Source organism: Phalaenopsis equestris, unplaced genomic scaffold (genome assembly GCF_001263595.1).
Source record: "Phalaenopsis equestris unplaced genomic scaffold, ASM126359v1 Scaffold000055, whole genome shotgun sequence".
NCBI lineage: Eukaryota > Viridiplantae > Streptophyta > Magnoliopsida > Asparagales > Orchidaceae > Phalaenopsis > Phalaenopsis equestris.
This window is the reverse complement of record NW_018164497.1, coordinates 536,051-554,228: the sequence shown is the minus strand read 5'-3', so window position 1 is coordinate 554,228 and position 18,178 is coordinate 536,051. Positions and strand designations below refer to the sequence as shown.

The following is an 18,178-nucleotide window of genomic DNA, read 5'->3' as shown; positions in this document are numbered from 1 at the left end:
TAAAAAGTCCAAGACACTTCATATAGTGTGAACAAACCTAACAAACAATCATCTATTTTAAGTGCCAGCCCAATAAATAATCAATTACATATCATCATAAACAAATAATTAGATAACCACAGTGCAATTAAATTTTGCAATAACCCCACTCCAAGAAAACTATATCTAAGCTCCGGTATAATTATAAACCGGCCTTAATACTATACAAAAAAGAATTGGTATTAGGGATCATAACTAGGGCTGTCAAAACAACTCGTTGTTTGCGTACAGCTCGTGTTCGACCCGTTCATTAAGTTAATGAGGCCGAACATGAACAAGATTTATTCGTTCGTGTTCGGCTCATTTTGGCTCGAAATACCACTCATCAATTATATATATATATATATATATATTTGATGAGTAGTATTTTTAAAAAACTTAATTTTGAGCTTGAAATACAAACGAGCGGCACACGGAGCCTAGGCTCGCTCGTGTTCGGCTCGTTTGCACCCCTAGTCATAATCAACTCATAGACCAACACAAGTTTAACTAAAATGCATGAATTAATGTCACTGGTGGATTGTCTAAAGTCTGCATATATTATTTTGGCAGCCATTCTCAAGTAGAAAGCCAGCTACATCATACAAAACGAAAAGCAGCTACCATTACCAAGAGTAGTTAAAGGATGACAAGTAGATTGTTAGAGCTATACACATGGTGATGTTAATGATGACTAGTTTATCTTTATTTTTTATTATTGAAAAAATATATTATAATTTGTATGTATTATAGCTTATAATGTTGCAGACATAGTTAATTTGATTAGAAATTTGCAACTGTTGTTCGGATTATCGCATAAGCTTAACATTGTTTACTGATTCTAGTTCCAAGCTTTGAAACCATGTTAATTGTATTAAAATATTATGTACATAGCTACAAATTTTAATGTTTTGAGTAACAAATTGTAGTAGATAAAATGTAGCTATCATGTTGGCCTCTGCAACCACTTTATCCCAACCAGTATCATTCGCATAAGATCACCTGAAAGCTCGAGATATCTAGAACATTAATGCATTTTTTAAATTTGTGGTTTATTTGGATATCTTTTTTTATAATTAAATCAGCTAAAGTTTTGAGTAACAAATTTTAATGTTGTTTTGATAAAATGTAGCTATCATTTAGGCCTCTGCAACCACTTTATCCCAACCAGTATCATTCGCATAAGATCACCTGAAAGCTCGAGATATCTAGAACATTAATGCATTTTTTAAATTTGTGGTTTATTTGGATATCTTTTTTTATAATTAAATCAGCTAAAATCTGATAATTATAAAAATACTAACTTGATTTTTCAAAAAAAAAAAAAAAACTACTCGTAGGTTCAACAAAATATTTGTAATATTTTTCATAACAAATTTATAATAATTTGGGACATTTGCAAACAAACAATCTAATTTTTATTTATTTACATATCTAGCATTTAACTTTTACTTCTTATGTTTACACTAGGGCTGTAAACGAGTCGAGCATGAGCGAACTCAGGTTTGGCTCGTGTTTGACTAGTTCGAAATAGCTCGTGTTCGAAATCGGCTCGTGAACAATGTGTTCGTGTTCGGCTCGATTTAAATATTCGTGTTCGTGTTCGGCTCGTGTTTGGCTCGTTAAACTAAAATTGAGAAAAATAGATGTAAAGTGTGGGATTCAAACCTGGATCAAATCTATACAAAAGAATGACACTAACCACATTACTACATGAGGTGTTATGATTTAAACTTTGACATAAATATATATAATATATTATTATATAAATAATATATGTAATATATTGTTATATAAATAGTTATATAAATTTTTTTATTTCGAGCTAAAACGAGCCGAACACGAGCGAACAAAGAGCTGTTCGTGTTTGGCTCAAGACAGCCCTAATTTACACCACAAATCTTTCCGTCACCTCACCAAAAATAACACCACTTCGGCTTTTAAAAAGTGAAATGTACAATTTTTCTGCAGAAATGGCATGTGTGTAAGAACTAAAATTTAAGTGCTATACAAGTAAATACATAGGATATGAGAGATATGTAACATTCTTAGTATATTTTACAAACTGCGCCCACGCCAAACGGCCCCTTTACGTGAAAATATAATACATTTCATAAAGATCACAATGTTATTTCAGCACGATCACAAGAGTACATCGAATGGCACACAATAAATGCAGAAAACCAGACATCTGTACAGGAATCATCAATATAATAAAAAAATTGTAATCTACCTCTTTGATACACGGAAAAAAAAGAAGATAATTACATACAAACCACTGAAATATTGATATTTACAAATTAACCACCCGAGTCATTTTTTTGAACTGCCGAATTAATGTATTAATATGTGCCACGATCAAAATATTGAGAATTTGATAAAAATGAAAAACATGGATTGGGGTTTTACCATGAATTTTAATATTTGAGGGAGGATTTGAAAATTCGATGACAAAAGGTGGTTGATTTGTAAACAGCAAGTTTCGGTTGGTCTGTATGTAATTGCCCCAAGGAAACAAGGAAAAAAGGAAAAAAACAATGAGGCATGCTGCACTCAATGGCCAATACAAGAGGGAAGAGTGAAGCCATGGCACACAAACGCAAGCACCGCATAGAGTATAATCAATAGGAGAATAATCAAGGAAGCCCTGCAATATAATTTAAACATAATCAGTTTTATTTAGAAGGAAAAAAAATATTAAAGTAAAATTTGAATGAAAACCAAAAATCATAATGCAATGCAATAGAAATAAGAGCTTTCATCAAGTTACTAGCAGGCTAACAAATTTGAACATTAGCTCTCCACGAAATAAATAAATAAACACTACTAAAAAGGGGGGGATATCACAGGAGTTGCCATGGTGCATTTTATAAACTGCTGTAAAAAGAAACCTAAAATAGCAGTTTAAACCACCATTAATTGTGCTGGTTTAAAATATCATCTTTAACCAAGTATTAAATCTGTCTATTACGATCCGAAAATCTCTTGCCCATCTGAAATATGCCCACTTTGTTGGGTTCCACCAATTTTCACTCCTCTAAGGTTATTTCTGTCACTCGCGGCTTCGACCCGAGCTTCTCTCCCTCGATTTTGTAGGCCGACCGTCCACCGTGCTCCACCCATCGTCCGGAGCTCCATTGGTAACTCCTTTGTTACCAGTGGTTGGCCCCTCTTTTCTTCAGCTCGCTGCCAACACATTAATCACCGCCAATCCTTCTCAATCTAGTTATACTTCTCTCTCATAATATATTATAGGACTTACATTGTTAAGTATTATAGAATTTTAGTTTCTATGATTAGATCTTTAGGCATAGATATATCAAAAGTTTGGCAAAAAAATTTGTACGAACGAAAGCTTGCTTTAGCCATTTTTGGGTGTCCGTATTTGGAGTTCAAGTTCCGGCTTCGCAATCAATGCAAATTATTATATTTTGTGTGTAAGACGTGCTTGAATATGGATATGGATTACCTGGTCATTTGAATCACATAAATAACAACAAACCCAACTTCAAAAATTTTTTAGATTTATATTCATCGCATATTTTTTTTATAAATATTATAATAATTATTTTATTTCAATAAAATAGAAAAATTTGTATGGCCTTGAGTTAAGCTTAACTATTTTATTACACTTAATACTAGTACAAGTGCTTTGTCATTTATATCAACATAACCTATATCACAGTATTAATTTATAGTAATGTTTGACAAAAATAATCATATATGCTTGCATAAATTTACCATTATTTATATTGATTTTTAAAGTGAAACATTATTATTGGTTTAATCATTGATTAATCTTCATTACTGCAAACTTGTATGTTCTTAACATAATAAACGTAATAAAGCATTGAGATTAAACACTTGTAACATATGATATATGCACATTACATTTATTTAGTTATTCTATTGAATATTTCATATTCATCATATTACTGAATAATTTATGAATATATTTTGCTTTAATAATGTTATCCAATGTTACTAAAGCAAAAATATACAGGCTTAAAGCCCATCTCTGATGTAATCCAACAGAAATAGGAGAATATTTGGTCAATCCTCCTTTCCTCCTTCAGTTCTTCAGTTCGAACACAAGTAACAGCTCTAGTATACATATCCTTAATGGCTTGAATATAGATCATATCAACACCTTTCTTCTCAAGAACTCTCCAAAGGATATCTCTTGGAACCTTATCGTATGCTTTTTCTAAATCAATAAAAATCAAATATAAATCCTCCTTATTATCTTTGAATTTCTCCATCAACCTCTCAATAAATGTATAGCTTCCATGATAGACCTGCTCGGGATAAATCCAAATTGATTATGAGAAATCTTTGTAATACGTCTTAACCTATGTTCAATTACCCTCTCCCATAATTTTAAAGTATGGCTCATCAACTTAATTCCTCTATAATTTACACACTCTTATGCATCCTCTTTATTCTTAAAAATGATGACCAAAATACTCTTCCTCTATTCCTCTGGCATCTTGTTAGTTTTCAAGATCAAATAATATGCATATAAAATTATCACAAACATTTTTCTATATATGCATAACATCCAAAGTATTTGACAAAATATTATACTCTCAATAAGGTTAAGCAAAAAAAATTTTTTTTTCTATTATTTTAATACACCAGAAGATTTTGTAGTGGCCAAATTGACATGTTTTCTTTTCAAACTTTTTTTTATCTTTCTTGTTGGCTTTGCCAAAAGTACATTATAAAAACACCATTTGTGATAAAATTTGAGTCCCAATAAATTTTTGGGGTGCAGAATTAAATCCTTCAGTGTTATCAAAATAATGCTTCTATCGATAAAATATATGTTCATAACTTTTTTTTATCTTTCTTGTTGCCAAAAGTACATTATAAAAACACCATTTGTGATAAAATTTGAGTCCCAATAAATTTTTGGGGTGCAGAATTAAATCCTTCAGTGTTATCAAAATAATGCTTCTATCGATAAAATATATGTTCAGTGGGTAGCACTAGTCAAATACTGTATGTACTACTTATAAGCTTGAAATAATTGAATCCAACAACGGTTAAACTAAGCCGAACATTTAGTGGATCTAAAACAAAATCAGGATATTGAACATTAAATATTTTACAAGCTTCTCAGGCCCCATTTGGTAGAGGGAGCGCTACCCATGTTTCTTCGTGATATTATTACGTAGCTACCCCCCGACTTCGCGATATTCTTCTGCCCCGGATTCACGTGTTCTGCCCTAACTCACTTCGGAGCTCTCATGTTTTCTCCTATGACCCGTTCCTCCTGCTTGTCCTCATCCCGCATTTGCTCGGTTTATTTCGGTTTCTTCTCGTCTTCTTTCTCTTCGTTCCCCGGGCACCTGTGACGAGGGTTTCCTGACATTTGCTTCTTCTTTCGGTATCCTCTATCCCTTATTTTTCTTAGTGGATTTGCTTTGTCATCCGTATTGGTTTGTACAAAATTTCTTAGTGGATTTGCTTGATGGGTTTCTTGTGTTTTCTGTGTAACACCTAATTTTAGAGATTTTTACATTCAGAATTGGGGCAGTGGTGGCTGCCGATGCTTCATTTTTTATGTTTGAGTTTGAATCTGGTGTTGGATTTGATATTTGAGTGATGTGGTGTGGTGGTGTACTGTGTGTAGTGTGGTGTTGTGGTTCAACTACTAATGTGTGGTGTGATGTGGTGTGTGGATGTGCTATTGTGGTGGCATGTGCAAAGGTATGGAGATGTGTGTGGTGGTGTGGTGTGAGGATATTTTGTTGTGGTGTGGTGGTTTGGTGTGTGGATATGTTGTTGTGGTGTGGTGGGGTGTGTGGAGATGTGAAGCTGTGGTGGGGTGTGTGGAGGTGTGGTGTGGTGAGATATTCCTATTTATTTATATTAATATTCATTTTTCATCAAAGTAATCCAATGGTTATAGCAAAAGTGGTTGGTTCATCTGCAATGTGAGATAAAGAGACAAAATTAATATTTTGCGATATTTGCCTTAGGGAGGCCGGACTAGGAAATAGGCCGACAACCTATTTCAACAAGTGAAGGGTTGCAAAATATTATTAGAAAATTCAAGAAGGTGACAAAGAGAGAGTATGATGGGATGCAGTTAAGAAACAAGTGAAATTAGCTAAAGAATGATTGGAAAATCTGGAAGGAGTTGAAGTGAGGATCAACGGGTTTGAGATGGGATCCGGTGAAGCGAACAATTGATGCTTCCGATGAGTGGTAGGCAGAGAGACTTGCGGTGAGCATTTTTCTGTTAAGTGAGGTGTACATCTCTTTTTTCTTAAGTTCTGCATTGGATTTTTGCTAAGAACAGCATCAATATTTTACCAAAAAATGTTATTTCATAAGTACAGCATAAATATTTTATAGCTTATCAAAAACATTTCCAACGTAATTGAAAAATATAAGAAAAGTCAGTAAACAGTCAAGTCACACAACTGTATCAAGCCTAAAAATAGGAAATAATAGTTTAGGGAAAATTATTTGATAAGTTTCTTACGCGAGCTTAACATTCCGCCACCACACAGTGCTCTGAAAGCGTCGGGCCTGCTTTCTGAAGTGAAATGTTTTTTCTTGCATGTTTGCAGTTTTGTCAACCAGCAACTCCAATCGATCTCCTCTTTCTAGAACTTTGTCAATGTTATCTAGCATGACATTCCTCACCTAGCAAAGAAATTATGCATTAAAAATATAATAATTTAGGCTTTCCGGTACAAAACCAATCCATTCTTCACTTAAATGTGCCATACAAAACACAAAGTAACACAATTATTAACTACAGTATATATATATATATATATATATATATATATATATATATAGAGTAATTTAATTAACTGAACTTAAATCAAATCGGGTAATAATTTTTTAGCCCATATTTAAAATTGTGCAATATGTTATGCCTCTCAAAGAAAGGATTGCAAAGCAGGCATAAAACTTGAGCAAAAAGAGGTGTACAGTTATATTTCCATTTATTGATGTGGCTATTTTATGAAGTCAATTTAGTTCTTGATAATGAGATATTGGATAACGAATGGTTTGTGCAGGATGGAAAATGAATTTTAAGAATCATTATAAAACAAGAAAGAATATTGACACGTTTTATAGAGGAAGAATGAACCAGAGAAGTTAACAAGAAAGCAATAGAAAATATTAGTATAATGTAACATAAATTTTAGAAGTTCAATATAGTCATCATGTTCAAAAAATATTCTTGTAAGATTTTACTGATTAAGAATGAGAAAAGTGGTAGAGATTAAAGAAAAAGAAAAATAAAATTAAGAGGATTAATAGAAACTAAGGATTAGGCAGCTGAAAAGGTAATCAAATATGATAATGAATCTAACAAAGACCCTCTAAGGGCCCGTTTGGGGGCGCTTAATGAGAGCGGCGGCGTTTTTAAAATGCCGCCTCCCTGTTTGTTTAAGGCGTTCGCACCTGTGTAAGGATCCCGCACTGCGTTCGCGTTGGTTAATTGCTTTATGTCGCTCGACGCTGTCCGAGCCCCGCGTCCCGCGTTACCCATCTGCGTTGCCCTAGGGAATTATGGAGGAGCCCTCCATCTCCCTTGCCTTCTCCCTCGCTAGTTTAGGGTTCTGGTTCGTCGCTCTAGAGGAGATTGAACCTTCTTCCTTTCCATTTTCTTTTTCTTTCCTGATCATTTCTTTCCTGATCATCAGGTATCCTTTTGATTTTGCCATATGCGAGCCTTGGAATGCTTTCTTTGCTCTGATCTTCTTTCTGAGCAGTGTTGATTCAGAAAATGAAATTTTTTTTACGGAGAAATATGATGCCATTTAAGGTTTTTAGATCTATGACATCAGTTTTTTTTCGAATCCTGTGGCTTTTCGCATTTTTGCTGGTTTTTGGGTGTTAGGCCTTTTGAGATATGGTTCATTTTCTGTGCCCCAATATTTTGCCATTTTAACTAGTTGTTGGATTTGGGTTGCCAGCTGCGATCCTGAAAACATGAGTCTGGTTTTAAGCATATGTTTTGTGGCATGATATTGTGTCGTTTATTCTGGTTATGGCTCTGTTTGTTTGATGAGAGGTATCTAGCTTATTAGCTGCTGAAATATGAGTCCATGAAAGAAAATTGGTGAAGTTATATATATGTTTAGCTGCTTATTGTGCGGTGGAAAATTTGCAGGAATTTATGTTACTTTTGTCTTGCATTTTATGAGAGGAATTTATATTATGCATATGAGAGGATTCCATACGTTTATTTTGCGTTATATGTTAAGAATGGCAATGGTTATAGGCTTTACAATTCATATGCATATGGTTAGGCAAGAAAATGCAATGTTTGATTATATATGAGGCATCCATTGGTACTATATGTTTGTATAGGTTCTACGGTACTATGCACACTGTAACTTCTGTTTTTAGGTGTTAGGCTTTACGTTATATGTTAATAATTGCAATGGTTATAGCCTTTACGGTGCCTGTGGCTTCTCGAATTGCCCAACAACAACCTAATGCATATTGTAACTTCTATTTAGGTTGGCATTTAAATTTGGCATCCATTGGTACTATATGTTTTCATTGCAATGAAAACACATTTGAGAGGATTCATCTACTTTATTTATTAGTTGGGTTAAACTGCAACATAGTCCCCAAATATATGTTTGTAGCTGCATGCCACAAACCTTGATCATTTTTTTTTCCTTACTTCTATTCTCTTCTTTATGTTTCCTTCCTCTGCTATTGATCATTAACATTGGGTATTCATGGATGAATATTATTGCTAGCTGTTTTTTTTTTTCTCATGAAAAGGGTGGTTCATTAAAAAAAAAGAATAGAATGAATGGGATTAACATTGGGCTCTCTAGTCTTGATGTTTGTGACATGCAGCTAGGCTTGTGGTTAGCATTTCAGATTTTGAGATTTGAAAAGGTTGGTTTATAATTACTTAGATGAATCTTCAATTACATGGATCGAAATTACCTGCTTTTGGTTTTCTGCAATTGAATTTTGTGGGATCAATTATAACCTTGATCAATTATAACATCTGATGGTAGTATTGGTTCTTATCAAAGTTGTATTGGTTGTTCTACATCGGGTTTCAATGGTTGGGACCTGTATTGATTCTTCTACTTGCTTTATGGATTTTCTGTATTTTTTAGATTCGAACTAACATTGGATTTACGGGTTCTTTAGCAAATATGAAAGTGGATAACATATGAGCGAGAATTTTTATGAAACTGTATTTTTATTATTTTTGAAAATAGAGAATGGATGAGGGAGAATTACAAGTTGTAATGTTCTCCCATCAGATTTATTTATGTAACTGTATACAATTGCATAATAAAGTATTTTCGATGTCTTACTGTGGATGTATGTCATTGACCGAACCACATAAATCATTTGTGTTTATATATTTATAATTTATTTTTGATCAAATAGCTATGTTGTTGTTTGTATTGGTGGCTAATGTTGTTGTTTGGAGACTGTTGTGGTTGTTGGGTTGATGTTGTTGTTGGCTAGTGTTGCTATTGAGATTCGAAATTAAAAACCTTTTTATTCTCATTTGTTGTCTATAGTTTCATCATGTCTACAGCGGTTGAATAAGTAACAAATATCTTTTGCGATCTTTGTATAAAAGAAATAGAACTTGGGAACATGCCAACAATGTATTTTAATAAGGAAGGGTGACTAAACATTGCTAAGAGATTCAAAGAATTGAGTGACAGGGATTACGACAGGCTTAAATTTAAAAACAAATGGGATCAATTAAAGAAGGAATGAAAAATATTGAAGGAGTTGAAACGTGGATCTACCGGCTTGGGTTGAGATTCGTTTAAAAGGACATTGATGCTCCACCTGAATGGTGGGATGAAAAATTAGAGGTAATTTTATATCTAATCCGTGAATTGTTAGATTCCCAAATTATTTTCTCTAATTATAATTGCCTAACTATTCCCTCTAAATGTTATGTCACAGGTGGTACCTGCAGCGAAAAAATATAAGCAGTGCGGAATTGAGCCGAAATTTGAAGAAAAACTGGACGTAATGTTTAAATGGGTTGTCGCAACGGGAAAGTTTGCTTTCAACCCTAGTGAAAGCGGTTTTACAGGGATACCAGATGAATTCACACTTGAACCATTGACATCTGATGAAGAAGTGTCTAGCATTAACCAGAGGGATATGGGGGAGTCCAGCATAATTTTAAAGAGGCCCAGGATTGCTAAGAAAAATAAAGAGAAGGAACATTTTGTGAACATCTCCTTCGATCGTTTAATTGAAGCTTTTGCAGCTCCAGCTATCTCTGATGCTAGCATATTAGACTGTCTGAGGCTTTTGGATACTGTACCTGAAGTTGTGACCAATAGGCGATTTCACGTACAGTGTGTGAAAAAATTTGAGAATTCAACTCGAATGAAAATATTCATGGCGCTAGAGCCAGAAATGTGTCTCGAATATTTGCGAGTTTTGGTCGATGAATGATTTTTTTTTGTGGATTGTATATGTATTTGTTGCACTAATTGAACTTCTACTTATGCAGTTTTTTTTTAAATGTTTGGAACTTTGAATCATGTACTTTTTTTTAAATGTTTGGAACATCCGAATATTTGTAATCTCTTATATATTAATTACTGTTGTAGGCATTTGTTATTATGGACTCATTATGTTTACATTTTAAATCATTTATGATGGATCCACAGCGTGAGCGACGTAGGAGAATGACACTTGCTACAGCCGTTGCGATATTGTTGTTGGATTATTATCGGCATAGCACTGCTCACATTCCCCGCATGACGTCCACCTTTGTTGGAGATAAATGGGTTGGTGAAATGCTTTCTGACCATCCAATAATGTTGAGAAATATTTTCAGAATGACAACACCTATTTTATGGATCTTCTGCACGAGTTATGTCTAAATCACGGCCTCCAGGGTTCTTCTAGAACGACGGGTAGGGAGGTGTTGACTATAATGTTGTACATTCTGTCACAGAATGAATCAATTCAAGGAGCTATGGAAAGATTTCAGCATTCATCTAAAACAATTACTCGTTACTTGTCTAAAAGGATACAGACTCTTGTTAGCTTAGCAACTCAAATAGTTAAACCAGAGGATCCATCATTTGCTACCACTCCAGAACAAATTGTCAACGATCCCCGATACATGTCATATTTCAAGGTAACTATGAGTGTTTTTATTTTATTACAAGTCATACTTTCACAATATTATTACTCTCTAACGGACAATTAAATAGAATTGTATTGGTGCAATTGACGGTACCCTCATTGATGCCCGACTACCCAACCACGAGAAGGTAGCATTCATTAATGCCCGACTACCCAACCACGAGAAGGTAGCATACATCAGTCAGAGTGGTTAAACAACTCAGAATGTCATTGTTGTATGCGACTTCAACATGTGTTTTACTTTTGTGATAGTGAGCTAGGAATGGAGTGCACATGACAGTCGGATTTTCTCCTTTGCCACTAGGAATAGATCACAGTGTTTCCCTCACCCCCCATCAGGTTAATTTTGTTTTGCAATTTGTATATTTGAGCAGGTAATATTTTTTATTAATAGTGTTTTTCGTACCAGGAAAATATTATCTGGTCGATGCAGAATATCCTATGTAAAGGGGATACCTGAAGCCCTACCCTGACACAAGATATCATATTCTTGATTTTGAGCGAGGTAGTGGCACAATACGTGGCAAAAAGGAAATGTTTAATAAACGTCACTCATCTTTACGCGGGGTAATTGAAAGAACATTTGGAGTTTGAAAGAAGAAGAAGTTGGTCATCTTACGTGATATGCGTCGTATCCTTTCCATCCGGTGCATATTGTGGTTGCAACAATGACACTACATAACTTCATCCGAAGATATTCCTCACGATCAGATACAGACTTCAGTATGACTGACAATGATGAACTGAATGTCTTCGAGCAACCTTCGAGCAACCTAACCTACAGTAATTGTGGGTGGGCATTCATTACCTGAGGATGATATAGACTCTAATGAATTTAAAGATCATGATGGTGAAAGTTTGACTAATATGATTGTTTTAAGGGAGTCTAACACAGATGCTATCTGTGGCTGTTGATCTACCAAGTTTTTCTTTAATAAGATTATAGGTTTATATTCATATGCATTTAATTTTGATTTTTTTAAAAATATCTTGAGCTGACATTTGATTCTTTTGTTTTTTTCGCAGTTATACCAACATGACTTCCAGGATATCAGTTACAGACAGAGAGATTTTGTGTTATTGTGGACTACCGTCTCCGTTGCTCACGTCACGTCAGTCTCATAGCTTTGACAGACGGTTCTACGATTGTGCCAAGGGTGTTTCAGCTCGTTGCGGTTTTTTCCGGTGGGCTGATAGTCTCACGTATTACATTGCCAGCAGTCATGCCAACAGTCATGGGAATCCAGTGTTTTCTTAGGTTGACAGTGCAGATGAGAACAAACGTAGTCAGAGTCTGAAATTAAATATTTTAATATTTCTTATTTTAGTTGTACTTGTATTTGTACTTTTTTTAGTTCTCCTGGTACTCATGAGGGTCTGAGAACTGTATGTAATCTCTTAGAACTGATCTGTGATGATCGTATGCTTCTGCATTATATGTTTCTGTTCTACCAATAAGCAATTTTGAATAAGCTGCCCAAACAATTTTATCAGATAGGGGCAGGAATATCATTTAACCACCAATAAGTTATTCTGAATAAGCTGCCCCAAACAGCAAGACAAATAATTCTGATAATCTGCAGATTATCAGATTATCAGAATAATGTGTTTATCAGCAGATTATAAATAATCAACAAATGCGCCAAACGGATCCTAAGTGATGAAAGTGGGAGAAACACTTGAAGCCGAAGTCTGAAGTCAAAACTACCTTATTCAATAAAATGTTTACTTATTTATTTTAGATTTCTTAGTTGTGTGTGCTTACTTATCTTTGACTTGATGATTATCATTGAGTTTTCATATGAATTTTTAAGATTTTATGTTAGGATTATTGCCCTTAAATATTTAATTTTACATCATTTTTTTTAAAAAAGTTTACTCCTAAACCCTAAATCTTGCAATACATCGATTCACTCGGCTCCTAAAGCGTGCATTTAACAAAATTGAAAACAGTTTGCATAATTTAAAGTAACTTGTATTGAGCTTTTTCATTTTGTAGAAGAGACAAAAGCTGATGTCAGTTCTCGGACAATTAAACTTCAATCCAGATTGGGCATGTTTGCCGATCTAACCCAAAGACTTTTGATTTCTATGCTCAACATTGGTCACCGAGGAATAACAAAGAGAACTTTCTGGCCAAATCATGGGTTGCTTAAGGATCACACTAGGAGAGCATAAATTATGGTGTCTTAAATCTTAGGGGCATTTACATGCATACCACAAATTCTTATGTTTTTACATATTTAACAGCTAAACTTTACTTTTTTTACATCTGTGCCACCTAAATCCTTCATATCAAATAAAAATTATAACTATTTCTACTTAAAAAAAGTGAAACTCATATTTTCATGCATAGATAAAGCGACACGACGTAGATGTCGACACCGCATTTCTACGATTGCGAAATTAAACAAAACACTCACGAGAATGTCATGATCATGGTAGGGGATGAAGCGCAAGAATCTGCATATTTTTTTTACTCTCTTTCTTTCTTTTCCATATCTAATTTCATCCCTATTTTCTCTTGTCCGGCATCGGATTAGAATCCACCATAGATCTCAGAAGATTTTTACCTAAATAATCAGATGCATTATTTAAAAAATAATATAGAACCTTGAGAGATATAAAAATTACATTAAAATGTATCTAATCACTCAGATGAGGAAAATCTTTAAAATTTATGGGTCTATAGAAGGGCTTTTCCCTTATCTTACTATTGTGAAAAACGACGACAGTAAAACGAAAAATGAAACGAGAAAACTGCACGCAGAAAAAACACCAGAGCGACACACAGATTTATATGGTGCGACAAATTTGTCTACGTCCACGGAGCTGCAGAATTTTATTTCTTCGAAGAATTACACCGTCGAGTGCTTCGACGTTTACAAGAATGAAGAATTACACCGTCGAGTGCTTCGACGTTTATAAGAAAATCTCTATTTTCTTCTCTCTCTCTCTCTCTTCCTCTTTTTCTCTCTTAGAGGACTTGAATTTGCCCTTGCTTGGCTTATGACAAGTTATAAGAGACTATTTATGGAAGCTAGGAGAGCGGGCTAGGAGAGCGGAGGTGAGAGGTAGGTGAACGGTAGGTGGGTGTGGTAGGTGAGCGTGAGGTAGGTGAGCGGTATGTATGAAGGTTGATGAGCGGTATGTGAGATTCTTAATTAGGAGCTAATTACGGTGGACCGAGTCTCCACATTACCCAACAATTCTCCCTATTCGAGACTAAAACATTGACTGTATCATCTACTGGCTGCATCATCTACTAGTTGTACCGACCTTTTCTTCAAACATGATATCCTCCACTTCTACAACCCAAAGCCCCTGTCTTCACGCCAGAAAACCGCTGAAGTTGAGCAAAACTTCAGCTTCTCACGAGTAACACTCTCAGTTGATATATCACCGTTAACGTAGCTTCGTACCATCAAGCTCTTTCCTGGGTTACTCATGTATTTGCTTACAACTTTCACTACATTAGCAATATCCTGCCCCTACTGAAAGCCCTGCTGAAAGCCCTTTTCAACAAGTCCAACTTTGTACCTCTTACTGCCATCAAACGCAGTCTTCAACCAGTACACCCACTTGTTGTGCAATACCTTCTTCTTGGGTGGAAGTTCTGTCAGCTTCCAAGTTTGATTCCCTTGCAGGGAATTTGTCTACCCTTTCTTGGTCAGCTCTCAGTTGCTTGAATTCTCATCTTGCAAGATTTCTTCATAGCTCTGTGGTTCTCTACCATTTGTCTGTACAGAGTCCGGTTTTCCTGTCTTTGGCGCTCTGGTACTTTTTCGGAAATTGTCCTTCTTCTGCTTCCCCATAATGCATATCTGACTCGTGTGTCTATGTCTGAGTAAACCTGTAGTCATATATAGTGTGTCAGTTTTCTTACCCCAAGCCAGTACTAATGCTCCTTTGGTAACCTTCCAGGTGTTATTTGAGAACACTACCGAATGACCACCCTCGAATGACCACCCTTATTGAGAGCTGCCCAACAGAGATGAGATTTTTCTTCAACTCAGGAACATGTCTGACCTTTTGTAAACTCCACTTGCACTTGTTAGGTAGTGCAATATCAAAGTTTCCCATCCCCACCATGTCCAAAACTTTTCCATCAGCCATATATATCTTCTCAAAGTTGCAACATAATTTCGCAGTAACTCCTTGACGGGAAGATGTATGAAAGGAAGTCACTGAATCTAGGATTCAGACATCAACAGAACTGTGAACAGCCAGCAATAACGCATCATGTATTTCTTCAATTACAACATTAGCGTCATCATTCTTCTTCTTGTTAGGGGATTCCTGCAGTTCCTTTTTATGTGGTCAGTCTTGCCACAATTCCAGCAGGTTCTGCTGACCAGACTTTGATTTTTGATTTTCCTCTGTTTGAGTTCCAATCATGAGATCTCTCTCTGGAATCAACATTCAGCGTCGAACTTGAACACGGGGCCTCGCCAGAATCCTTCCTGTGCATCTCCTCAACCAAAATCAAATCACAAATATCATCATATTTCAGTTTAGATTTACCTACAGAACTGCTAACTGTCATCCTCATGGCTTTCCAGCTATTTAATAATGAAGCCAACAATATCCGTGCACGTATCTCATCATTAGAATCAATTTCAACAGATGACAATTGATTTGTGATAGTATTAAAATTATTCAGGTGTAGAGCAACAGACACATTTTCTGTCATCTTCAAGTTGAATAACTTTTTCATCAAGTGCACATAGTTATTCGTCGATGTCTTTTCATACATATTTGATAAATCTGCCATGAGATCTACATGTCATGAGATCTGCAGTAGTCCTTTTCTTGATGATGTTGTGGGCAACTGATCTCGACAGGTTTAATCGAATAACCCCCAAAACCTGTCGATCCAACAAACTTCATTCCGCCTCTTCCATCTTTTCTGGTCGCTTTCCCAGTAACGGAATATGAAGTTTCTTCCCATAAAGATAGTCCTCTATCTGCATCCTCAAGTAAGCAAAATCTGTGTCATTGAATTTCTCGATCCTCGATGCCATCACTTCATCTCCGCCCATCATTTTTCCTTAGATCCGAACCAAATCTCTGATACCAGTTGTTGTGTAAAACGACGACAGTAAAACGAGAAAATTGCATGCAGAAAAAACACTAGAGCGACACGGATTTACGTGATTCGATAAATTTGCCTACGTCCACGGAGCTGCAGAGCATTTTATTTCTTCGAGGAATTACAACGTCGAGCGCCTCGACGTTTACAAGAAAATCTCTATTTTCTTCTCTCCCTTCCTCTCTCTCTTCCTCTCTTTCTCTCTTAGAGGACTTGATTTGGCCCTTGCTTGGCATATGGCTTGGCTTATGACAAACCATAATAGACTATTTATAGAAACTATGAGAGAGGTAGGTGGTAGGTAGATAGGTGAGCGGTAGGTAAGCGGTAGGTGGGAGGGTAAGTGAGCGGTAGGTGGGAGGGTAAGTGAGCGGTATGTGAGATTTTTAATCAGGAAGCTAATTGCAATGGACCGGGTCTTCACATTACCCAACACTCACGAGTTAATTTTATTCTAGAATTTAGTATCTCTATGGAGCAATTTCTCAAAGTTAGTTGCATCGCAGGAGCTATAGCTCCCAAAAATACTCTCAATTAAATATTGGCATATATCAGACATGATTACACGGCATCTTGAAGATTGATATTTCAAGATCTCGTATCGATGGATGGGTTTAAAAGGAATTAATTGAAATTGAAAGGTTAGGACTTACAATCTAATAATGATGTGTTATTGAAGAGCCAAAAAAATGATTAACCAACTATGGGAAGAATGCAAGTCCTAAGAATTGAAATTGTGAATTTCTTGAAAAAGGGTTTTAATTTTTTGGATTTGAGAAATTAGATTTGGTTTGAGAGAGTTTGATTGGATTGATTTGTTTTGAAAATGTTCGAATTGTATTGATTTACTTGAGCTGGAGATTTTAGTTCATTAGATTTGATTCAAGTTAATTGATTTGAATTAAAGAAAGTTTGTTTTAAGGTTGTTAAAGTTCGTTCAAAGGTATTTGAAGTTTATTTAAATGCTTATAATTTTTGAAGTTTTATTGAAGTTTGTTGAAGTTTATTTGATTTAATTGGCAAGTTTACTTATGGTATGTTGAAGTTTATTGAAACTTATTTGAAGTTTGTTTAAGTTGATTAAAGTTTATTTGAAGTTATAGAGTTTGATTGAAGTTTGTTAAATTTTGTTTGAGGATTGAAGTTTGTTTGATGTTAGTTGATGCTTAAGAATGTTTTAAGTTTTGAAAAGAGTTTTAAAATATTCTAGGTTTTAGTTATAAAAATAATTTAAATTTTTAAAAGTTTACGGTATATATGGAATCACTTTCTATTTTCAATTTTTGTTTTTATTTTTATTTTTATTTTGTTTTGTTTTCTATTTTTTTATTTTTAGAAAATGTATGGCTTATTTGATTAAGATATTTGGTATTATTAGGATTTATCTGTTTTCAAAAATAAAAAATATAAAATGTGTTTGGTTGGGTATTTTTTTTATTTTTTTAAAGAAAAAACTATATTTTTTATAAAACGGTTGGGTCTATGTGCTCTCCAGTGTTAAAATATACCTTTCATGTATTCCTTGCTCCACTAAACACGAAGCTCGTGAGCGGATGACCAATGAATAATGGTGTCTGCAGCAAACGGCGGCTGGCGGTGGCAGGCTAGGGCCGACAGAGGTGGGTTGGGCCTGGCGGTAAGAGCTAGGCAGCGGCTACAACTGGCAGGGGTCAGCGAAGGGTGGAGGGAAACGAGCGAGGGTCGGCGGCGGCGAGCGGCAAGCAACTAACGAGGGACAACTATGGCGGGCAGCAAACGGGAGGCGACAAGCGGCAGGCAAGGACCAACTGTGATGGGCGACCGACAAGGGCCAGCTACGGCGGGCGGCGGGGGTCGGCAAAGGCAGACTGCAAGAGCCAGCAGCTGCGGCGGGGCTAGAAGCCGAGCCGGGGCAACCTCTGGTTGGGGGGGGGGGCGGGCGGG

At 35.5% G+C, this 18,178-nt stretch overlaps 1 protein-coding gene across 1 annotated transcript in view; it reads right to left on the bottom strand.

The window, feature by feature from the left end:
• Positions 1 to 2,106: 2,106 nt before the first annotated feature.
• LOC110019435 (vesicle-associated membrane protein 711-like) overlaps positions 2,107 to 18,178 on the bottom strand; it is a 24,747-nt gene continuing 8,675 nt past the window's right edge. Inside the window, exons 3-4 of the mRNA XM_020717089.1 lie at positions 6,515 to 6,678; positions 2,107 to 2,665 (exon numbers count right to left, since the gene is read on the bottom strand). Coding sequence (XP_020572748.1) covers positions 2,572 to 2,665; positions 6,515 to 6,678 — 258 coding nt within the window. The 3' untranslated portion in view covers positions 2,107 to 2,571. The remainder of the gene's footprint in view (positions 2,666 to 6,514; positions 6,679 to 18,178) is intronic.